This window comes from Pan paniscus, chromosome 3 (genome assembly GCF_029289425.2).
Source record: "Pan paniscus chromosome 3, NHGRI_mPanPan1-v2.0_pri, whole genome shotgun sequence".
NCBI classification, from domain to species: Eukaryota; Metazoa; Chordata; class Mammalia; order Primates; family Hominidae; genus Pan; species Pan paniscus.
Genome location: NC_073252.2, coordinates 60,488,406 through 60,513,519, shown reverse-complemented (window position 1 = coordinate 60,513,519; position 25,114 = coordinate 60,488,406). Strand labels below are relative to the sequence as shown.

General features: G+C 35.3%; 1 protein-coding gene across 2 annotated transcripts in view; it reads right to left on the bottom strand.

Moving 5' to 3' along the window:
- Positions 1-9,972: 9,972 nt before the first annotated feature.
- LOC100973813 (UDP-glucuronosyltransferase 2A1) overlaps positions 9,973-25,114 on the bottom strand; it is a 60,151-nt gene continuing 45,009 nt past the window's right edge. The window contains exons 3-7 of one of the 2 annotated variants that reach the window (XM_008961161.4): positions 20,799-20,947; positions 17,797-17,928; positions 16,709-16,796; positions 16,024-16,243; positions 9,973-11,203 (exon numbers count right to left, since the gene is read on the bottom strand). In XM_008961161.4, the coding sequence (XP_008959409.3) occupies positions 10,924-11,203; positions 16,024-16,243; positions 16,709-16,796; positions 17,797-17,928; positions 20,799-20,947 (869 nt within the window). In that variant the 3' untranslated portion in view covers positions 9,973-10,923. The remainder of the gene's footprint in view (positions 11,204-16,023; positions 16,244-16,708; positions 16,797-17,796; positions 17,929-20,798; positions 20,948-25,114) is intronic. The other variant, XM_055111459.2, reaches the window with a different exon arrangement.

Sequence of the window (25,114 nt, the reverse complement as noted above, 5' to 3'; positions counted from 1 at the left end):
CTCCTCCTCCTCCTCCTCCTTCTCCTCCTCCTTCTCCTCCTCCTTCTCCTCCTCCTCCTTCTCCTCCTCCTCTCCTTCTCCTCCTCCTCCTCCTTCTCCTCCTCCTCCTTCTCCTCCTCCTCCTTCTCCTCCTCCTCCTTCTCCTCCTCCTCTCCTTCTCCTCCTCCTCCTTCTTCTTCTGCTTCTTCATCTTCTTCCTCCTCCTCCTCCTCCTCTACTATCTGAGATAGGGTCTCACATTATCACTCAGGCTGGAGTGCAATCATAGTTCACTGAAACCTCAAACTCCTGGGCTCAATCAGTCCTCCTAAATCAGCCTTCTGAGTAGCTAAGACCACAGATATGTACCTGTATGTCCTGCTAATTTTCTTTTTGCTTGTTTTTAGAGATGAGATATTGCTATGTAGCCCAGTTTGGTCTGGAACTCCTGGGCTCAACGGATCCTCCCACCTTGGTTGCCCAAAGTGCTGGAATTAAGCATAAGCCACTGCACCTGTTCTTGATTCTTCCTTATAGTCAGTTTTCAGGATGGTTTTCAGATACAAGTGGTTAAATTACTTGATGTTTATAATATACTCAGTGTACATTTTCTCTGTCTTTTTCTGTCAGGCAGCTATGATGTTGAGACGCAAATTTTACAATGATGCTTTACTGAGCTGTTTTATAGGCATGGCATAAGGCAGAAAACACCAGCTCTGATAAGATAAAACATCATTCTTTTTTACTTTTAGTTATACAACTCTGTGATCTCAAATAAAGAATGATTTAGTCATGGGGTGAAAGCCAATAAACATTGGATTTGGATGCAAATATTGCTGGGGCCACACATTTATACTGTTGAAAAATGGTGTACATTTTAAGCTAGAATAATGCTAAAGTGCCTCAACTCTTGTATTAAAATTTTAGCATTTCATTCTGTTCATCGTGTTGCCAAAATGTGTACATTTACTTTTAAACAAGTACATAGGATTTCTTTTCTCTCGGATTTACCTGAGAATATAATCTTAATCTATTGGAATAACAGTTCTTTTTGAATGAAATGGTATCTGAAGTGTCTGACACATATTAGGAAATTAATAGTGTTAGTAACAACAACAAGAAATAGCAATAACGTTAATAGTCAACATTAATTCAAATCACTAACTAGGTAACAAGTATATTTTAAGAGTTTTGTCTCTATTAACTGCTTTTCCCACACAATGCAATGTAAGATTTGTACTATTATTAGAGTAGTCATAGTCATCTCGGATGAGAATATTCTCTGATAATTTTATCAACTGTTGCCTGAACTCTTACACCAATCTCCTAAATGCTTCTGTGCATAGTCTTGGCCCTCTGCAATTAAAACCAGGCACTGTATCTTAAGGCTTTTTTTTTTTTTTTGTAATGAAGTCTGATCATATCTTTCCCCAGCTCAATTTTTTTTCCTCTGAGTCCCCAATGCCTTTGTTAGATATTTCAAATTTATTCCTGTTATCTGATTCCAAATTATCTCTCTAAGGAAATCTGCCTCTTTATTCAACCTCTTCCTGCTAAACTAAACTTGAGTTTCGGAACTGAACTATCATTACTCTTCTACCTGCTTTCATTTTGTATCTTCCTCTCACTTGACCTATTTCTGCAAATCATTCAGGTCTCACTTTTATTATCAGTGTTGCTGGTATACCTACTATTATCCCTACTGAATGTTCTCCAAGCCCTGTGGTCCTTTCTTTTTAAAACATTTTATACACATTTTATGACATGCTTTTTATTCTACAATTCCAAATAGATTTTAAAGTCTATGAGACTAGAAAATGTCCCTAAATTTCTTTCTCTGCAAATCCAGCACTTACCTCTGGTGCATTTTAGTCACTTTATAAAGAGTTTTTGAGGAAATGATTTATACTGTCTTCTGTGTTGAGTAATGAATTCCTTAGTTTCAGTGACCCTATTCTTAATGTTTCACAGGCATCTCACTTTATTCTATAATGATAATGATAGTTATTTTAGACAGGGGGTTAGCAGATTTTCAGTAGGGTCCTTTAACAAAATCAAAGCTTGATGAGTTTGGGAGAGAAAATACTAAATACTATGAGGTTCTAATTAGCCATATTTCTGTTTCCCCATTGTCTTAGACAATGTAGTGGGTCTCCCTGATTGAGTAAAAGACAGGATAATGAGATAATTATCATGTGAATAGACTGTGTAATTTTCCAAAATAAGTTGGAATAATACAGGCAATGCTTTACACAGTGTCTGTGCATTAATGAAACAGTTATACTAATTTGGACATAATATAATTTGTGTGAATAATTTGTGTTATATAGTATATGTATACACACAAATACACACACATATATATGAAAGGCAAAGTGACAGGAGACTATGTCTCTAACATCACCTAGTCATTAAAATAACCCACTATAAAATTGAATATGTATTTGTTTTCTATCTAAAGATATAAATGTAAACAACTATTTTAGCTCCAGAATCAAGTAATCTTAACATATCCATGGAAACAGGTTTCCCAGGATTTTATTTTCTACTATTTAGTTTCTACTATTTAGCAAACTGGTTCCTGAACATTGACTTTTCAAGTGAATGTGATGTTTTTGAGAGAATGTCTGCTCAAGTGTCTCAAGTGAATGTACTGCTTTTAGTTATGTTAATAACTGAAGAATATTGTTTATAGAAATATTTGCAAATATCAGTTGGAATTTTTTCAGAAATTATGGAAATAAAGATTTGTGCTCACCCTTAGTTTTGGCTGAGTTTTTAAATGGAGAAAAATAGATTTTAAAAAGTAAAGACTAATTACATGTATGTCCAAACTTTAACAGGATTTTATGTCTTTAAAACAGACTTGTGAGGACTTAATAAAGAAATGTATAAATATTAAAAACCTCAAAGTATAGGATTTTTTTGCATCTGGAGAAAAAGATAATGTATTTCTCACCTGTGAAGCATCCTTTAAGTAATATGAAATAAATATTTTCATTTTAAATAAGGAAACTGATCTATACAAGAAAAGGCAATTTCCTCAATGCTACACAACTGTGCTAGAAATATATGTGTGCCTCATCAATCTATGTATTTGTTTATCAAGATATTAGGAAGATGTCTGCTGGGTTTTTATAAGATAAAAATGAATGTATGGTAAAATGTATATCTAATTGCCTGAATACATTTGCAATTCATTAATTCATAGTTGTATGACTTCCTACAGTGTCCTGTATAAGTGATGGCCACAGGTTTCTAGCTGATCCTATAACTTTTGGTGCAGCTTTTCCACCATATTCGTAAGATTATTGATCATTTTATCTTTGAATTTTATCGTTTCACCTATAAAACACACAGTTTTTTGATTTTATATTTATATAAACTTACCTTAAAAGGCATAAGGAAAGGTAGGACTTCATAATACCAATTAAAAACTTACATAGTTCTTCACTGTAAAACGAATCCCATTTCCTTTTTTTTAAACAAAGTATGATTTTACTCCCTTTGTCAAGCTCACAGTTCTTTTTTTAATAGTGACAATCCATAGATATAGACATTCCTAAAAGAAATAAAAGTAATTCAGTAGACATGTCACTGTTACAGAACCTGAATATGGAATGCATTCGAAGTTTTTGTTTGATTTTGTTGAGACAGGGTCTCTCTCTGTTGCCCAGATTGGAGTGCAGTGGCTGCACCTTGCTGCAGCCTTGGCCTCTCAGGCTCAAGCTATCCTCCTGCCTCAACCTCCCAAGTAGTTGGGACTACTGGCGTGTGCCACAGTCCTGGCTAATTTTTTGTAGATATGGGGTCTCAATATATTGCCCAGGCTGAATTTGATGTTATTTCAAGTTGATTTTCGTGTGTTTGGAAGCTTGTCTTGCTCCTCAACTACTATGCAGGTAGACAGTCATCCCCCAGAGACTCACTAGATTGCAATATAGAGGCACTTTATCATTTCCCTATTTTTCCTAATACAGAATTGTAGAGCTGGAAAGTAACTTCAGTTTTCTAAATCTATTCCTAAACAGGATATCACTAACTTCTTTAGAATCATTTCTCAGTATACATCAATTTATTGAGAACTGTCTAATACTCAAAGAAATGAAATCTTGAGTTCAGTAAGCTGTGCTCCAAGCAGGAATCATTTTCACTTACCAAAATATCTCCTATTACCTCAAGCTATCCTTGTTGAGGAATGCTGAAAATTAAATTTTAAGTATCATGTCTAGACCATAGAGTGCTTTGGTGGGAGTATTTTGATTATATACCTCCTACCCATCAGAAGCAGGCAGCTAATATTGTGAACTGAGCATTTTTAACAAAAGTCACAGGCAAGAGACTAGAGAAGAATGAGAAAGGTCAAATGGACCTTGTGTGGCTGACTACATGAATCTTGTTTCTTGGAGGTCTGTCACAGAAGAGAAGACACATAGAGGTGAAGAAACAGAACAGACTCAGTCAGCATCCTTACCCAGAGATGGCAACATCTCTATTAAGACCAATGCAATACCTTTTCATCTTCAACAACTGTTGTTTTGTCTGTCTTTGATCCTTGGCATTGTCAAAAACTTAACTGCAGGTCCAGTGTATATTTTTCCTTATTTTTCCCTTTTAGCTATCTGCTAAAATGATTAAATGTCACAACTGTACTTTTCCAAAGAAACAGAACTATTGACAATTTATAGCCTGTCATGCAGGTCATGTTTTAAATTGAGGCTAAAATTTTCAACAGCTATAGAAACATTGTACAATATTAGTGTTTTTTTTTAAAGAAAATGTTAGCTCATGGAGTATACTAAATATCTGTGATAGATTAAATATGTTAGTTCTAATCTTACTTTTGATTTTGGGAGCCCAAAATAAAGGGAGTGTTGTTTTCATGGTTATGCCTTGTTTGTGGAGTCAAGTGTCGATATACTTGAGGCATGTTATGTGTCTTCTAATTAATATTTTTATCACCGTGAATTTGTGTCTCTTCCAAGCATTAAACTTTTACTATGTATCTTAAATTCCTTATTAGAAAAATGAAAGTGTGAATACTTTGTTTGGCTTATATTTTCATTTATTGTAGTTGACCACATTTTATGGCTCCTGAGTGCCTTCACCCAGCTACACTTTACCTTGTATCTATAAAAGTGTAATTTAGAGTAAATACATTGGCTATAAAGTCGAGATCAGGTGCTCTCCACCAAAAGCAAAACAAAACTTCTGAAATGTGGCAAGGTTTCTCAGTGCAAGCTTAAATATTTAAACTGTTGACCATGTAGAAAATACTGGACAAAGGGGAAGAACAAAACATCATGTGCAATAGTTAGAGGTTATGCAAGGCAAAGCAAGGTTATACTTTTTGACTAAGTTACTCTTAAAAGTTAAATGCATTTTTTTCTTGTGAAGTGTGGATTATAAAAGCCAAAGACAAAACCAGTGTGAAAAACGTTTTGTATTCTACAATACCTTTTACGAGTAAGAGTAAAACATAAATTTTTTATTTGTAATTTTATTTAAGGAGGAATACTCTTTCCCTTTGGTATGACCACAGTATTATAAACAGCAAGGAATATGTTCTGCTTTCTGCAGTTTTAGAAAGTCATTCCAGCCTGTGTGACAGAATGAAGTAAGACTGTCTCTTAAAAAAAAAAAAAAAAAAAAAAGCTCACACCTGTAACCCGAGCACTTTGGGCACCAAGGTGGGCAAATCGGTTGAGCCCAGGAGTTCGAGACCAACCTGGCAACAAAGTTAGATTCCCCCTACTCTCTACAAAAGTAAAAAAAAAAAAAAAAAAAAAGCTGGTCATGGTGGCACATGCCTGTGGTCCCAACCACATGAAATTCTGAAGCAGGTGGATCTCTTGAGACTGGCTGGGAGGTCGAGGTTGCAGTGAGCTATGCTCACGCCACCACACTCCAGCCTGTGCAACACAGATCTTGTCTCAAAAAAGAAGTCATCTGTGTGTTTCTTTCAGGGACATCTATGGCAATGCTTGTACCATGAATTTAAAACTTCTAACTTGATGGCACATTTTTACTTTTTTTTTTTTCCGAGATGGAGTCTTTCTCTGTTGCCCAGGCTGGAGTGTAGTGGCGCGATCCTGGCCCACTGCAACCTCTGCCCCCCAGGTTCAAGAGGAGGCAGCCCTCCCGAGTAGCTGGAACTACAGGCATGTGCCACCACGCCCAGCCAATTTTGCATTTTTAGTTGAGACATGGTTGCTGGCCAGGCTGGTCTCAAACTCTTGACCTGAAAAGATCCACCCACCTCAGCCTCCTAAAGTGCTGAGACCACAGGCGTGGGCCACCACATCAGGTTCTGATGGCACATTTTAAAACTGATCTCATTTCTTATTGATTGTTTGAAACCAAAAGTCAAAACACACACACACACACACACACACACACACACACACACACACATGCACACAGTTCTCCATTTATGTTATTTGATTATAAAAATTATGACAGAACAACATGCATGTAGGAAGGAGGTAATTGAAGTCCTCCACTATACTTCTCCAGTATGTAGTCAGGAAAGAAGCAGAAACTGTGAAAAAAAAGGATGCTTTAGTAGCTCAGTCAGCAGCTCACCACTGAGACCACTGGCATGTGAAAGAATGACATCAAACCTCAACTTTTGTAGGTTTTCTTTTTAAGTTTATTGTTCAAAACCAAATTTTTAGAAAGATTTTCATAACAATCACAATATCCCTGTAACTGTTTTGCAGTGGTGCAATATCTGTCCAAAATGTATCTTTGGGTACATCTTTTATGCATTGATCTATCCTGTCAAAAAATTCTACAATCCATCTTTAGTGCAATATGCATAAAAAAGTTCAAATTTAATACTAGATAGTCTACTGAGATCAAGGAAAATGGAAGACAAAGGTCTAGAACAGTCATCTCATGATCTCTCTAGACAAGTTTATTCAATACCCACTTCATATGAAGTGAGTTCATCCAGTTCTCAATTCACTTCATATTGATCCAATGTCTACATTTTACCAGCACCTTTCCACAACTCCTCTACGTAAAGTAACAACTCAACTGTAGGGGAAGCAAAACTGAAGTTCATTTCATAGACATTCTAGTTAAATGCAATGCTTATTTCTCTATGCATCTGTTGCTTCTAACTAAGGAGAAATCATCAAGAATTTAAAATAAAACTCCAACACATCTGGCTTACCCAGCCTTGCTGTTATAACAAGATACCTGAGACTGGATAATTTACCAAGAACAGAAATTGTTTTCCCACAGTTCTGGAGGCTGGCAAGTTAAAGATCAAGATGCTGGTATCTAGGGAAAGCCTTCTTGCTGCATCCTCACACGGTGGAAGTGGAATGGCAAAAGTGACCACTTCTGTATCTTCAAGTAGCAGAAAAGCAAGCCTGCTGAATGCTGCTTGAAGCCTCTTTTATAAAGACCTTCATCCCATTCACGAAGAAGGCAATATCACCTCTTAGAGGCCCCTCCTCATAATCTGTCACATTGGCAACACCTGAATTTTGGAAAGGACACATTCCAACCATAGCAATGTCAAAGTAAATACATTATATGAACAATCACAGTTTCTGGATGGCAAATGGATCAAGAAAAGGTAGATGGCCTCATGCTTACAAGTGTGTGTTACTGTGTCTTTTAAAATTACAAGTGTTTTACTCCCCAGTAAGAGTTGAACTTGTGTGTTCTAGACACCTAAGTCATGTAAGAGGTTTGTGACGTGTCAAGTACAGTGAGAAATGGAGACTTCTTGGTCTGCAGTCCCCTTGACACAGAACTGGAGATAAAGTAATTATACAGCTGAATTACCATTTCTTAGATGTCACGGTTCAAGATACTTTTGTGTGTAAAAAATTTGTACACATACAAATCACACATTTATCAATTTAAAGTGTACAATTCAATGGCTGGGTGCAATGGCTCATGTCTGTAATCCCAGTACTTTGTGAAACCCAGGAAGGTGGGTCGCTTAAACCCAGAGGTTTGATATCAACATGGGCAACACAGTGAATCCTCGTCTCTACAAAAAAAAAACAAACAAACAAAAAAACAAAACGAACAATTAGCTGGCTGTGGTGGTGTGCACATGCAGTCCCAGCTACTTGGGAAGCTGAGGAGGGAGGATGACATGAGTCCAGGAGGTTGAGGCTGCAAAGAGTGGAAATTGCAATACTGTCTTCCAAAAAAAAGTTTTTAATATACAATTCAGTGGTTCCTCATATATTCATAGAATGTTTCAACAACGGGAACAACAAGATTTAGAGTATTTTATCACCCACCAAAAGAAACACTGCACCCTTAGCTATTCCTTATCCTGCATTTTAGGCAAACACTAACTTATTTTTTATCTCTATCAATTTTCCTATTAAGAGCATTTCATATGAAGGGACATATTGTTATATGAAGGATCTTTGTTGTTTGGCATCTATACTTAGTATAATGTTTTAAAAAGTTTAATTAATGGTATAGCATGCATCAAGACTTTATTATTTTTATTGCCAAATAATATTCTACAACATATTGTTTATTCATTTATCAGTGATGAACTGTAGTTTTCCTTCCAGTTTTGGTTAAGACGTTGTTTATCAACATGCAAGTATTAATTTTGTATACACCTATTGCCATTTGTCTCTGGTATATTACTAGAGGTAGAATTGCTGGGTCATATTGTAACTCTGTGTTTAAACTTTTAATAAACTGGCAGATTGTTTCAAAGTGCCTGAATAATTTTTGATACACACAAGCAAAGTATGAAGATTCCAAATTCTCCACATCCTTGCCAACACTTTTAATTACTTATCTTTTTGATAATAGCCATGTTAGCGAGGGTGAAGTGGTATCTCATTGTGGTTTTTACTTACATTTTCCTGCAATAATGTTGAACTTAATGATGCCGAGCATTTTTTCATTTGTTCTTATTGGACATTACATTTGCTCATTTGTCCTCATTGGACATTTACATATTCCTTAGAGAAATGCCTGTTCAGATCTTATGCACATTTTTGGATTGGGTCATTTTTTTCATCATTGAGCTGTAAGCTTTCTTTACAAATGTCTTACACAAGTCATTTACCATATATGTAATTTGCAACTATATCCTCCAAAGTCTGGTTTCTCTTCAGACTTTAGTGCTGGTGTTTGGATGTACAAAAATTTTGATTTCAGTGAAGTCCAATTTATCAATTTTAATTTGATTGCTTCTGCTTTTGGTGTCATATCTAAAAACCTTGCAAAATTCAGGGTTAGAAAGAAAGCTATACCCATATTCTTCCTGCTGAGAGTTTTATAGTTCTTGATCTTACATTTAGGTTTTTTTTTAATCTATTTTGAGTCCATTTTTATATATGGCATGAGGTAAGGGGTTCAATTTTATTCTTTTGAATATTGATAATCAGTTTGCCCATTGGTATTTGTTAAACATATTGTTTTTTCTCCATTGTATAGTTTTGCATTCTTGTCAAATATCAGTTGACTCTATGTTTGGCTATATTTCTAGATTTTACAAACTATTAAAATTGAGTATATGCCTAGCTATATGCCTGTAGCTAATGTATGCTAAGGTTAATACCTAGGTGACGGGCAGATAGGTGCAGCAAACCACCATGGCACACGTTTACTATGTAACAAACTTGCACATGTATCCTGGAACTTAACATAAAATTGAAAAAAGAAACAGTGAAAGAAAGAAGAATTTCAAAAATGTTACTAAGGCAAGGAATGTAATTTATCTTCTCAATTTCAAATATTGAAATTAACACTTCAGCTAGAAATATCATTAAATTTATAAAGGGTAAAGAAAGCAAAATCTTTAATATATTTATTAAATTAATGCAAGGTTGAATCAAGTAAAAGTATTTGCCTTCAACTAGTGCTTTCCGTTGATAAACATTTATTATGCCATATCCTTGGTGAAGCTCTTAGTCTTTTATATACATAGCATAACAATTAATTGATAAATTTAAATTTGTGGAAGATAAAGACAAAAATAATGCAATGCTATCAAATTCCAAGTAAGCATTTTTTATTTTTTGGCATAAAATTAAACTTTTGATTACAAATAGTGATTATATATTATGAACATTAGTGATTTTTAAGCATAATTGATGTTTCATGTAATTATTTGTACAGTTAACTAAAAATTTTATAAAAGTGATCATTATTTTCTAGATTTCTAAGTGTTATGTCCTCTAAATATGATCTGTTCACCTTCCACATATAACATAGAACTTTCTCCTTGAAATAAAAGAGTCGATTGATTGATTTATTAAAGATAGTACCCAAATCTTCCACTACAGGTTATATAAGAATATATGTTGAAGAAAGGCAGGCAAGTTATGCCTTGATTTTCTAGATATGCTTAATGAAAATTTTGTAGACATTTAATAGGGACGCATGTCACACTTAAAATTCATTCTCTAACTCCTGAAACATTGAGCAAGCAGAAGAGTTTGTTTTTATTAAAAAAGGAAATCATTACCTTTCTCATAACACACTACTCTCCTATGGTGGCTCCCTGATTTGTTTGGTATATGGAAATTTGTGAATTTGACTCTTCCTTACACCTATCAAATTCCATCTACACTGTATGCATTACCAGGATTCCGCATATTGTTAATCATTAATTAAGGTTAACTATAAAATAATTTGATACTATGAATAGAACATATTTAAAATTAGGTAGTATCCTTGTGTCAGAAAAGTGAAAGGAAGAGGGTATAGTCAGCAGGGAGAGACAAAGGAAAAATAGAAGACTATAACTCACAAGTTAATAATAATCATGCCAAAATCAAGGCTTTATCAGTAGGCTTATCGCAGGTAGAGAAATAGAAAATTTGGAAACAGGATGGGAGATGCGTTTTTGTTAAACTCCTTTTGTCTGGAATTAATAGGACTACACTACTCAGGATTTTGCCAAACTTAAAAATATATATATTTCCTCTTTTTCTTGACCTATTCTCTTTTTTTCTTCTTTCCTATCTTACCAAATTTTTGACAGGAAAACAAACAACATTGTATGACCAAAAATATAGCCGTTGTCACACAGACCAGCAAGAACCCAATTACATCCAAAGAGTGGTACTGGAACCAGGTGAGGTTGTGGGCTGCAACCCGAAGGTGCTTGGCTCCTTTGTGGCGCATGACAAACTCGATCCAGAAGACTGCTCGATCCAGGGGCTTTACAGGTTGATCATGGTGAATTCTTGATAACCTCATAGCATTCTCTTTATAACTAGAAGACAAATAAATAGGCAGAAATTAGATAATTTTTGTTTTTATTTTCATTGAAGATAAATATGTGATACACTTTTGCTCTACAAGTTTAAGGCCATAGTTAGGTTGAGAAAATATTCTTGCATGAACTTTGCTAGTTGTATAGGATTTTAAGAGTTACAAAAAGGAAGATATGGATGAAATATATGCTTAACACAGTATGATCAAATGTAGACATAAAAAAGTAGAGTAAGCCAGTTGTAAATATAGATGTTTAGCATAATTTTTCCAAAAATAATTTTGATACTGTGTGAGCTATACTGTAGGATGGTTCCAATACCAAGATGGTACATAACCTAATACTGTGGGATAAAAATCATTTAAGACATACATAAACATATCCTCTAGTGTGTGGCTAGTTCATATGACAGACAAAGGAAATTGGCAGTCAGCATTAGTGAGTAATTTTACAGTTCTAAGATGTAGGCATTGTGATAATTACTTTGTGGCACACATCTGTATGTTTGTGACGAAAAGGACAGTGTCTGTATCTGTAACGTGAAGACTGAACAAAAATACTCTGGTGATTTAAGAAGTGGCATATCCAAGTACATGAACTTTGATGTTTCAATTGAAACATCTCCCTAGAATTAGAGCTCTAAATCAACTTGCCATCACAATAGAGATAGTAACAGAGATAACAGTTCTAATGGCTTCTCAAACAATATTGGGTGGATATCTACATATTTAAAAGGCAAACTGTGTCTTCACTTGCAGTTTCCCTAGTTGTTAAACCAAAATTACTAGGTTTCATTTTGGTTTGTGTCTGGAATAAAAGTTCCAGCCTGGATTCATGAAGATGAGCGAAGGTAAATGGTTTGTGTAGAGATGTCCCAGTGTTGGCAGGACATTGTTAGGACTGGGGAATGGGGAACATGGTCATCATTTACAAGAGAACATGGTACAACTAGATTCAGCAGCAGGAGTAGTTTACATGTGTTGAGTGTGTGTGTGTGTGTGTGTTTGTGTGTCTGTCTGTCTAGTGAAAAAGAATATAAGTAAGTAATTTCACATGGATCATCCTAATATACTTTAGGCAATAAATAAATTTGTACATGTGAATCAAAAAATAAGAAGAAGAAAGCATGTTTTCCTATAAATGATGTGGGACAAAGACCATGCTCATCAATTTATTATTTCATGTTTTATTATACACTAATGTTTTATGACTGATATGTTAAAATATTCTGAATAATTAAATTACAATGGTCTACTCAAATGTAATTGTTAATGTTTATTAATTGCTTTAATGAATAACAGAATGGAGTACAAACACATCCATATATATACTCTACACTATACCTTGTGTTCCCAGAGGTGGTATTTGGTTTAGGGTTAAAGTGAAGTTACTTTAAATTAAATAATTTTTAGGCATTTATTTAGAAATTTCTAACAGTATTTATAGTTCTCATTTTTTTGCATCAATAGTTTTGTCAAGGAAATGAATCAAAATCTAAAATATTTAAAGATATTTATTTGTAGCAAAATATGAGTGACCATGGCCCATGATAAAGCCCTCAGGAAGTCCTGAGTATATGTGCCCAAGGTGGCTGGGGTGCAGCTTGGTTTTTACATTTTAGGAAGGCATAAGACATTAATCAAATACATTTAAGAAATACATTGGTTTGGTTTAGAAAGGTGGGACAACTTGAAGTGGGGGTGCATCCAGGCTATAGGTAAATTTAAACATATTCTGGTTGACAATTGGTTGAGTTTCTCTAAAGACCTGGGATCAAAGGGAAGGAATGCCTGGGTTAAGATAAAGGATTGTGGAGATCCAAGTCCTTATTTGCAGAGGAAGCCTTCAGGTAGTAGGCTTCAGAGAGAATAGGTTGTGAAATGTTTCTTATCAGACTTAAAGTCTGTGTTGATGCTAATGCCAGAGAGGTATTCTGAGGCATATTTGACCCTCATTTCCCATCATGGCCTGAAACAGACTCTCAGGTTAAATTTTAACTTCCTCTGGCTGAGGAGGAAGTCCATTTGGATAGTTGGGTGAGAGGCTTAGAATTTTTATTTTTGGTTTACAGTTTTCAAGTCAATAATAAAATTTAACCATCATTTTAAGCATTAGAGTTAAAGAGAATCACAGACTGTACCTACACTGATAATTAATAAAATGAACAAAATTGTCAGCAACTAACAACTTTGTAATAGTCTAATTGACTAGTCATTAAAGTCAAAAAAAGATCATACTGAGCCTTGCTGAAGCTCCTAACCCACCACTTAGCTCATGAATTATGATTTCTAAAATTATGACTTATACAACATGTACGTATTAATAAAAGTCAATTAATTGGAATGTGGATGGGGAGCAAAAGTGGACAACCAGGGCTGAGTCTTGGTATGAATCTAAACCAACTGTTGAGTGTCTTTCTTTTTTGAAATGAATACATTGGCCCTCGTGTCTAAAATGCCTGGCAAAGGGCACTGAATAGATGTTTTTAAGCAGGTTACTTCCATTAAGAAAAAGCACTAAATTCCATCCGAGTTTACCTTCTCCTCTCCTGAATCTCAGCCTTCAGGAAAAGTGAATGAAATATTAAAGCTATTCTTCAAGCTTGGACTCTACATGAAAACAATTAAGTCCAATACAACATAAAGCAAGTTTAAAGCACCCACACAAATTCAGAGCAAACACCAAGACCGAGGAAAAATAACAGCCTGATAACCACTTACACATATTGAAAAATAAATGAGAAACTAAAAATGCATTTAGGTATTGCATATAATCCAAAGAAGAGGAGATTCAAAATACAATAATAGCGGGAAGGTAATGAATATGATATCAAAATTGACTTACAAAGCAAGAGGAAGTGATAAGGAGATAGGTGAGCTGATGATACAAGTTGTTAAAAATGACAGTTGAAAGAATTAATAAAGAAATTAGAAACAGCAAGCAATGCTCATGGTAAAAATAATAAATTTACTAATTCGTGAACTATTGGAGGCAATCTCAATGAATTAATAATAGTAAAAATTGATTAGAACAATTAGACAGGAAATAAGAGAGGAAAACATACCAAAATACTTTATCATAGGGAAGACTAAACTGGTGCTCCAGAAGTAAAGATAAAAAATGGAAATAAATGGCATTCAAAGAAATAATACAAAAAAAATTAATTTCTGAAAAGAAAAACTGGATAATTTTTTATCCTAGATTAACAGTGTTGTAAAGACACAGTATAATTGAAGAAAAATATATAAAATAATTTGTAAGAATACACCATAATTGAGTTTCTGAATTTTAAAAAGTAACTATTTCTTTTTCCAAGTTGAAAAGAAAGCAAAAAGATAAAATAGTCAGGCAGGACTCAGAAATCATATAGCACAATTTAAACTGGAAGGCCATAAGTAATATTTCCACAGGTCTGAAGGAAAGAAAGCAAGAGCTAAATATATTGTATTCAGATAAAAGTCATTCTCATAACAAAGCAGTGAGTGAATATTGCTAAACATTATCTCAGAGAATTCAATATCCAAGTCTTTGTTGGAAGAAAATTCCATGTGAGATAATCAGTCAAGAAATAAATCCTAAATATTTTGGAATAAATAATCTCTAATTCAACGGTGAACACTGAGTCCCTTAAAATACAGGAAACAGAGTAAATGTGAGAAAAAAATGACATAAATATTGGTAAAGTAAAATTACAACATAAGTAATATAAATTTGGAATGAAATAGAGATACATTTCAAAGCAGGAGTTCAACTATAAGTAGCTAAAATTAAAACACATCATCAAAAATAAAGACTCAAAATTACATATACATATATCATATTACTTTGGTGAGATCTTTCAGAGAAAAAAATAAGAAACAATATATATACACACACACTATCTACTAAGCTATATATATAGACTTATATATATAATATACTAAGCTATGTATACATAACTCAATATATTTGATAGATTCATTTCAATCTAAAAGCTGAATCAGATAAAATTATACTTAAATTTTATTTAAAATATCACATAGTACAAATCAATATTTAAAAAATGATTCACTACCCTATATCTTTTCTCTCTGTGTGTATACATATACTAATTAAAGGTATCGAATGGTATATACTCAGTGTTAATAGTTATTTCTGAATGATTATTACTGAGCGTATTATCATTTCAATTTTGTATTTACTGATTAGTTTATAATATGTACATACTTACTAATTAGTTTATAATATTAAGCAGATTATCCAGAAAAAATGAGAATTTATATAATCATAACATTCTTCATTTTGAAAAATATTGAAATAATATTTGAAGTCTTTTTTTTTTTTTTTTTTTTTTTTTGAGACTGAGTCTTGCTCTGTTGCCCAGGCTGGAGTGCAGTGGCACAATCTTGGCTCACTGCAACCTCCACCTCCCGGGTTCACGCCATTCTCCTGCCTCAGCCTCCTGAGTAGCTGGGACTACAGGCGCCCACTATCATACCCGGCTAAATTTTTGTATTTTTAGTAGAGACAGGGTTTCACCGTGTTAGCCAGGATGGTCTCGATCTCCGGACCTTGTGATCCGCCAGCCTCAGCCTCCCAAAGTGCTAGGATTACAAGCTTGAGCCACTGCGCCCGGCCAATATTTGAAGTCTTAGGATTTTCTTATTTTTCTGATTTCAGCAAATCACTTTAGCAGTTTGGCAAATAAAATAGTTTTTATATTGGTCAGGTTATGGTTGTTATTGGAAAATAATTACAGAAGTATAAAATAATGTACATTTTCTGGTATTATGAATAACGTAATTAAAGTTAGGCAAGTCTTTAGGAGCCTTAGTACTTACGAAGGTTCATTAATGACTGTTCTCAAAGCGCTAAGCAAATCCACACTTGTCATTGTGTTTAGGTTCACTTCCACAGCTGCTCCTTTGGCCTTCATGTGAGCAATGTTATCAGGCTGATCAGCAAACATGGGAACTCCCACCATAGGGACTCCGTGGTAAATAGCTTCGTAGATCCCATTAGTTCCACCATGAGTGATAAAAGCTTTGGTTTTGGGATGTCCTAATTTGAGGATGGAGTGAGAAGTGAGTGTGTAATAATAACACATTAGCAGAATTTGAGAGACAGAAGGGGTCAAAAAGCTGTAATATAACTCTCTAAAGAAGGATACGTTTTCTACAAAAGCAGATCACATAGGGCATTGGAATGTCAGAAAACTGTGATCCCAGGAAAAGCAGTAATTAACAGCATTTGCATTTTCTGGGAATATATTACTGAGGAGATGATATCTGAACTGAAAATGAAACTTGAAGTGTGATTAATGTTAACTGAAAATGCTCTTTTGTGAACCAGAGGAAGCATGAGTCTATAAAATTAATGGCCAATTATGTAATTATATCTGCTTTAAAATTGAGTGTCAAATAACATTTTAAATTATTAAAAATGTATTGAGTTTATTTGCTATTAAACAGTTACTTAACTTGTCTATTGTCCCACTGTACAGCTTTTCTTTCCCCACAGTCTTACCAAGAAGATCATTCTGGGGTATCCAATCAAAGAGCTGAGTATTGTTTCCTAATGTGGCTGGTTTCTTTCCTTTGTATCTCCATAAAACCTGTGGAAAATGGTGCTTTAATTTTGCAAGGAAAAACACAATGAGGACATTTTAAGTTGGGAGAATTATTTAGAAATCATTTAGCCAGCTACTTGGAAGACAGGAATTACATAAGCAGTAGTTTACAAACGTTGAGATACGTAGTAGGACTGTTTATATGTACCTTTTTGTAAAGTCTTGTACTAATAGTCTATCAAGTATAGTATTATTGTTTTGATATTTATCACTTAAAAGCTTTTGGAAGTTAGATTTTAAGTGAAGAAATAGAACGTAAACAGTACCAGTTTAATCAATCACAACATGGAGGAGAAAAATCATGAAGAGTGTTACGTGCTTTAAACAATACATAAATATAAAGAGTCCTGGGATGTGTCATGAATAGAAGTATAAAAAGAATAGAAATGCAAAATTGTAGAGATAAAAATTAAGGTTAATTGAATAACATAAGTCAGAAATTGCATGTTGTTGGACTATAATATTTGAATTTTAGTTGTTTTTAGCTAGAGAATATTCAACTTAGAAAGGCTAAGTGAATCGAGGCTTCTACTTCTAAACCAACTACACTTTGATAGAGTTGTAATAAAACCTAGACATTTGAATTATATTTTTAGCATAATTTCTCCCTGCTTTGTGTTTACACTCTCTTTTCCTGGACCATGGAGCTAACAAACTTCAAAACTTTTGAAAGTAGTCAGTGGAGAACAAAAAATTTCAAATAGTAAAAGGTCAGTGGGGGCTTAAAGTTTTCATTTCTATTCCATTAAAAATAAATGACTTCAAAAAAGTATGTGTTTCTAAAATAATGCCAAGGCTCAGTAGGCAAATGATTCAATGTGCTAATGTACACAATTTTAATATATTACACAACGTTACTTACAACTGTTACTAGTGATACTCAGTGTATAATGAGTTTTGATTTTCATATGGAAAGAACATTACTAGCTGCATTGTCTCTCCCATTAGTAAAAAGCTGTGTACCAGGGTTCCAGGCTGTACTGACCTTCTGTGGAATCTGGGCAAGGGCTGAGGCAATAAGATTGGCCTTTTCTTCTGTAAGGTTTTTGACCATTGATCCCAGAGAAAACACCACAACACCATCTTTACCTGAGCTCTGGATAAATTCTTCCATTTCCTGCATACATAATATATTTTCTATTACAAAGGTGTAGCATCATAAGAAAAAATAAGTTTACTTACACATTTAAGTAGGTAAAATTAAGATATATGTCAGAGAAACTGTTGAACTGTCTGTCTTCTGACATGTAGAAAGATCTAGTTTCTATATTTTTTTTTGGCAGAGTCTCGCTCTGTCGCCCAGGCTGGAGCGCAGTGGCATGATCTCTGCTCACTGCAACCTCACCTCCCCGGTTCAAGTGATTCTCACACCTCAGCCTCCTGAGTAACTGGGATTATAGTCTCATGCCATCGTGTCTGGCTGAGTTTTGTATTTTTAGTAGAGATGGTGTTTCACCATGTTGGCCAGGCTGGTCTCCAGCTCCTGGCCTCCAGTGATCCACCTGCCTTGGTCTCCCAAAGTGCTGGAATTACAGGCATGAGCCACTGTGCCCAGTCAGAAATAGTCTCCTTAAGAGGAAACATGTCTCTGAAATGTATAACTTAAATATATAATCAGTGATTACAAGTCCAAGCATGGAAGCAAAACCATTACAGAAATGAACACTAAATAAGGGACAACTCTTCTCATGGTAACTGAAATTGTTACCCCCAAGGCTTAATTTAACCAATCAACAGGGTTGTTTGCAAACTCATAAAAACAGTTTTTGGAGGGAAGCCCAACAAAGGATACTGAGCTAGGCTTTTAAAATTGTTAGCATGCCAGTTATATCTAATAAAATTATTAATAAATTTGCCGGTTCCTGTTAAGCATTCAAGATCATTTTCTCAAGTGTATGCCTTCTTTGATTAATAGGTCTAAGAAAAAATTTGTTTAAAATGACGTCTAATTGTAACATATTTCAGAACAGGATAACAAAGTGCATCTCCAACTATAATCACAATGATGCGTATGAGACAGTGCATCTCTTTCTTCTTGATGTATAAGCTGCCATGAGTGTGATGTTAGCCATGTGCCCTTAATTTGAGTCTTAAAGCAAAATTAAAATATAAATTTGTCTGCCAATAAAATTCCTTAGGTAATTACTTATAGTTTTGCAAACTTGACACTGCAAAATCTGAGATTAAGGCCTTTCACATCATAATCTATATGAATGCTACTTTCTACAGATGTATCCTGCATTCCCTGTGCAAATATTTGTTGGGATCACACTGGAATCACTGATGTATCACTTTATGACTAGCCAAATAATTAGGGGAGGGTGATATCTTAAGTGAAAATAGATTGATATTTTTGGCTTAGTTAATGTCAGGAGAATATTTCTGAAGTCCCAGGAATTGGTGCTTTGCCATTTTGATTTATTTTCCAAACAGATATTAATTCATTAAAATAACACACACACACACACACACACAAACATACACATACACACACAAACATACACACCTACCATACTGATATGGATTTTTCATTTGACAGTCTCTTGTTGTTTTTGTATTCTGTGTACCCAGTGATTGGCGTAATTATTTCATCAGCAATATAATCCATGATTGGTATTCATATTTCCCAAAGCCTATATCGATATTTATATTGATTGAATACATAATGGCATAATGTCTGCTACTGTAAAACATGGCTGATTTGTCTTTGTGAAATTGTGAGAATATGTGTATATGTGTGTGTTTGTGTAAAAAGTGGGTTTGGGAGGAAAAACATAATAGGGTGTCATGGGTCATTATCCAGTGACCTATGGATACGTCATGAATATTTCTGTGTCTTTATTTAGATATTGGTACATTATTTCCTATAATAAACATTCACTAGAGCTTGCCTACAGCCATAACTTGACTGGCCAGAAAATCCTGAAATAAAATTTTTAGAATCCTGAAATAAAATTTTAAACTTAAATATGTCTGTTACTATAAACAGAAATTTAGTACTCTTATAGGAACCTGCAACTTTCTAAAAAGATTACATTTGCTTGTGTATAAACCAAGTAAATAATAGCCTGTTTCTTCACTCCTTATTGATAGTTAAATACATTGTTCCTACCATGTGTACCTGTACTCTATTTTGCTTCTCAACACTTTTTCTGTATAACATTTCTTATATTCCACATTTCTTTTCTGAAGACTTCATATTGTAGCATACAATTTCCTTCTCATGCCATAAAACCTGACACTATATTTATAAAGAACCAATACAACATTTGTATCTCTCAGTTTTATAATAGCTACTTTATGCTGATGAATCTGAATCTATTTCTAATGCTTCCTGCTTGAATTTACACTTTGTACTACCTAAATGATTTCTAGAAATTACCGAAACTCCTTTTTGTTCCTTACAGTAAATAGGTCAGAAACTAAACTCACCATTGTCAACTCAAAAGAGTTTTTTTTTTTAACCGATTGTTTCCTAACAGTAGATGGCACAACTGTCTAATAAATTCTCAAGATTAAAACCTAAGAGCCCTGCCTTATTTCATTGTCTTTCTTCAATAATGACTTCTTACTCACCAAGTTAAATGGAATTCACCCAACAGTTTTCATGAAGACATCTTTATCTCTCAAGAAATTTGGTAAATATTACTGTTCATAATGCTATGTGGCTTGGTAAGACTAGGGCAGTATCCTTCGTAATTTCTATGATCTGGTTTTCTGTCCCGCCAAGTCCAGTATCAAGGTGTAGACACACTGATATTTGTAACACACAGCTTTAATCATTTTATTCTTCAGTTTAAATTGTCAATGTAAAGTCCAAAACACCTAATATCACTTGTAGGAGACCTCTATCACAAGGAAAATAGATGTGGAGTAGCAAACTGAAATGTCCAGCAGCATTTATTTGTTATTGAGGCTATAAACTTTAAAAGAAAATTAAGTATTTTATTATGAAGAGCATAAAATCCTCCACTGTTGTAGACCTACCTTAGGTAAAGGTTTGGCAGGTTTGCAGTGCAATCCTCCAACAAACTCAAAATTAGGTAAGTATGGACGAGGAAATTCAAAATCCCAATATGTTCGGATTAACCAAATTTCAGCTTTCCCCATAGTCTCACATAACGTAGTGGGTCTTCCTGGAGAAAATGTAACAAGTTGGATGGAGGAAATTAGCTTGTATGTTTGCTGAGGAGAAAAAAAAGCTACCAGTCATTTCCTGATAAGCTGTTAAGAAAAAATTCAATTGGGTCTTCTAGAATACTTATCATGTTTATATATTAAGAAGAAGGAGAAATTAAAGAGGATGGAAGAAAGGAAGGAGGAAGGAAGAAAAGAAGGAAGGAAGGGAGGAAGGGAGGAAGGCAGGCAAGCAGGGAGGGAGAGAGAGGAAAGCAAGGAAAAGTGAGAAAAAGGGAAGAAAGAGGTAGAAATAAAGAAAGAGAAAGAGAGACGGAGAAAAGGAGAAAGGGAAGAAGAGAGGGAGTAGAGTGGGGCCTGGGAAAGGAAGGAAGGAGGGAGGATTTTTTGTTAGTGAAAAAGAAGTAATGTGTAAGTGTAATTTCACAATAATAAATCAACCAAAATTAAACTATAACTACAACTACTGACAAATTAAACATTCATTTTCTCTCTTCAATTAAATGCCAGATAACTTTTTTCCCCAGGACAGCAAATCAGAGGCATTGTTAGCATGCCTCTCCCACTTGAAAAGACAATATAGTGAGTAGAGAGACACACTGTGAATTTTTTTACAAGAAGCAACACAGGAACTTAATAGTAAAAAAGCAAAAGTAGCCATAAACCCTTTGAAAAAACTGGTGGGCAGCAGCCTATCCTGTGAGCCAGGTGAAAAACCATGAGTCCCCAGAGTGTAAGTGGGGAGAAACCGCCTCTGGGATATATACACCCATTGGGAAACCTGGCAATCCAGACCACGGGGAAATGCCTTAACCCTATGCAGCACTGGAGCTGCTTTAGTGAGCAGTGGGAAATACATGAGAAAGAGCAGCATCTGGACATGGTTTGTGTGCACTCCCAGACTCCAGCAGGAACAGAGAAAAGTCACTCCTAATCCTATATCACAAGGGACTTTGCAGAAGTCTGTCAACTAACTCAGGTTGTGGTCACAGGTTGAGAGAAGCTCCCAACTGAGAATCACAGTAAAATCTTGAGTGGCAACAAACTCCCTTTGGCCAGAATTGAGGAATGAGTAGGAAGTGTGCTATGGCCACAGGCACAGGAGATGGACACCCCTGCTTTAGAGGAGCATGGCCTGAAAGCCACAGTTTCCATCCCAGTGAGTGTGTTAGGCCTTTCTCTTATTCCCATAAAGAAATACTTGAAACTGAGTAATTTATTTTTTTAAAAAGAGGTTTAATTGGCTTATGGTCCCATAGGCTGTACAGGAAGTATAGTGGTTTCTGCTTCTGGGGAGGCCTCAGGAAGCATCTAATCATGGCAGAAGGCAACAGAGCAGCAGGTTGTTTTGCATGATGGGAGCAGGAGCAAGAGAGAGAGTGAGGGCAAAGGTGCTATACACTTAAAAAAAAAACAACAAAAAAAAACCAGATCTCGTGATAACTCACTCACTATCACAAAAACAGTACCAAGGGAGGATGGTGCTAAACCTTTCATGAATACTCTACCCCCATGATCCAATCCTCTCCAACCAGGCCCCACTTCCAACATTGGGGATCACAATTTGACATAAGACTTGGGCAGAGACACAGATCTAAACCATATCAGTGGGGAAGGCTTATGACCTGGGGCATTTTTGAGTTTTGAGAGGAGTGTGCCTGGAATCCAGTTACCTGATGCTAGTGGAACACTGCAAATGTGAGAACTGCCTTGCCAAGCATGTAGAAGCCAGGTGAGGTTTACTTCCTGCTGCTACACATACTCCCCACGTGGATTCTTCTGTGCAGCAGAGGCAGCTGCACTTCTCCCTGGAACATTACTCCAACAGCCAGAGAGCTTCCCTCTGATCCTCACTGTGACCACTGCTCATGGCTACACAGGGGGAGCCAGAGCACAGACTTGACTGACCCAGCCTCGTGTCCTTGCTCCTGCACCTGCCCTGGTGGCTTAACAGAAAGGACAGAGAATTTGGGGAGCTCCATGCCCTTCCCCGCCCCCTGGAGTACTTCTCCTGGGTAACATAAGGCAAGCACAAAACTCACTTCTACCACTACAATTGGAGCTCTTTTGCAAGTGCCACCTCTTGGCTAGAGGCCAACTGACAGTCCATTACAGCATCTGCAGGCAGAATAACACAACCCCAGGAAGGAAAAAACTTCTGCATGACCTCAGCTATCACTATTGCCTGCATCACTTTGGGTAACCAGGAGGTCCTGAGTTTGTCCACATGCCAGTACGTTACTACCACAGCTGGCATTTGAGAAAGTCAACATTGCTAAGGCCAATAACCAAGGAATCTCACAAAGTCTACGTAACTTCCCTGCCACCCCTGTCAGAGCTGGGGCTGGTATCCGCTGATGGGAGACTAGAGGACAGGTCATATCACTGGATCCCTTGCAGACATTCCCTAGCACCAGTCTGGGGTGTGACAGCCCTGCTGGGTGGCCAGGTCTAGAGGAGCAGCAGCATTCATAGTAGTCTGGCCCTCAGAGACTCTTACTCTTATGCAAAGGAGGGCTGTACCACACCCATGCAACTTGAGAAGTTAAAGGGTAGAGTAAAACTAAGGCAACTTGAATAATTAATATAGTCAAGAAAAAGTATATTACTGAAATAGAAATCAAATTAAAAGTCAATCATACTCAAAATAGATGCTGTTACAGTTAAAATGATTATCTGACTAAATCTAGTAATATTTTAACAAAAGATATGAAAAAGTTGGACTCATTATAGTAATGAAATGATAGCTAAAAACTGAAAAGTAGATAAGTTCATCTTATTAGAAGGTAAAAAGAGGAAAATCCTATCATCTCAAGCAATAAAAACTCAACAGTTGTTCATAATCTTGAAATTATATTAGTAAACTACAAATAGAAAAGAATTTCTTTGCACCAACAAAGGCACTCCAAACAAAAAAGTTTCATCAAATGTAATCTTTATGTTAAAATAGTAAGAGCATTCTTATCAAGACGAGAAAAAGTCAGTGGTATGTACTAATGACAACTTTAATTCAACAATACTGCAGTTAAACAAGAAAAACAATTTTTAGAATAAAAAAGATTTAGAAGATCTATCTATCTATCTATCTATCTATCTATCTATCTATCTATCTATCTGATATCATGTTATGTAACAAATCCAAAATAATATACAGATAAATCTTCAGAATGAGCAAGAGAAGTTTTAATTTTGCTGAATGCAAAACTATAACATAGCAACTGAAATTTCTGCGCACAAGTAGACAAAGATTTAACTTAAAAACTAAATTTCCACTGAAAAACTTGGAATAATTTTTACAAAAGTTACATAATCTATTCACGTTTATAATTGCAAAATTGTATTAAAACCCACAATAGAAAAGTAAATAGAGCTAACTTGTTCACAGATAAGAAGATCAAAATTCATAAAGATGTCCATTCTCTAAAATCAATTTATAGATTAATTATGAATCTTATTAAGGGTCAGGAGTTCAAGACCAGTGTGGCAAGATGGTGAAACCCCGTCTCTACTAAAAATACAAAAAAATTAGCCGGGCGTGGTGGCAGCTGCCTGTAATCCCAGCTACTCTAGAGGCTGAGGCAGAGAATTGCTTGAACCCGGGAGGAGGAGGTTGCAGTGAGCCGAGATCACGCCACTGCAATCCAGCCTGGGTGACAGAGAGATACTCCATCTAAAAACAATAAAAATAAATGAATAAATAAATAAATCTTATTAAAATTTCAAAATCACAAGTTTCATAAACCTTTACAATTGTTGTAGAAGTTTATATTTGATTCTAAAATCCATACGGAAAAGCAAAAAGCCAAAAATAATCAAGGAACTCCAGATGAAGAGATACAAGAGGAAGGAATATTATTTTATCAGATATCAAGAACTAATATAAAGGAAAGCAGTTAAGATAGTGAAAAAAAACAAAACCACTTATGTAATGAAATTCATGAATGACAAAGATGCAGGCATGCAGGAAAAAATGTTTTCAATAAATAGTGATGGGACAACTCCTTACCCAAAACCCCATCTGTACATCACCATCATCAAAGACCAAAGGTAGATAAAACCACAAAGATAGGGAAAAAACAGAGCAGAAAAACTGGAAACGCTAAAAATCAGAGTGCCTCTCCTCCTCCAAAGGAAAGCAGCTCCTCACCCGCAACAGAACAAAACTG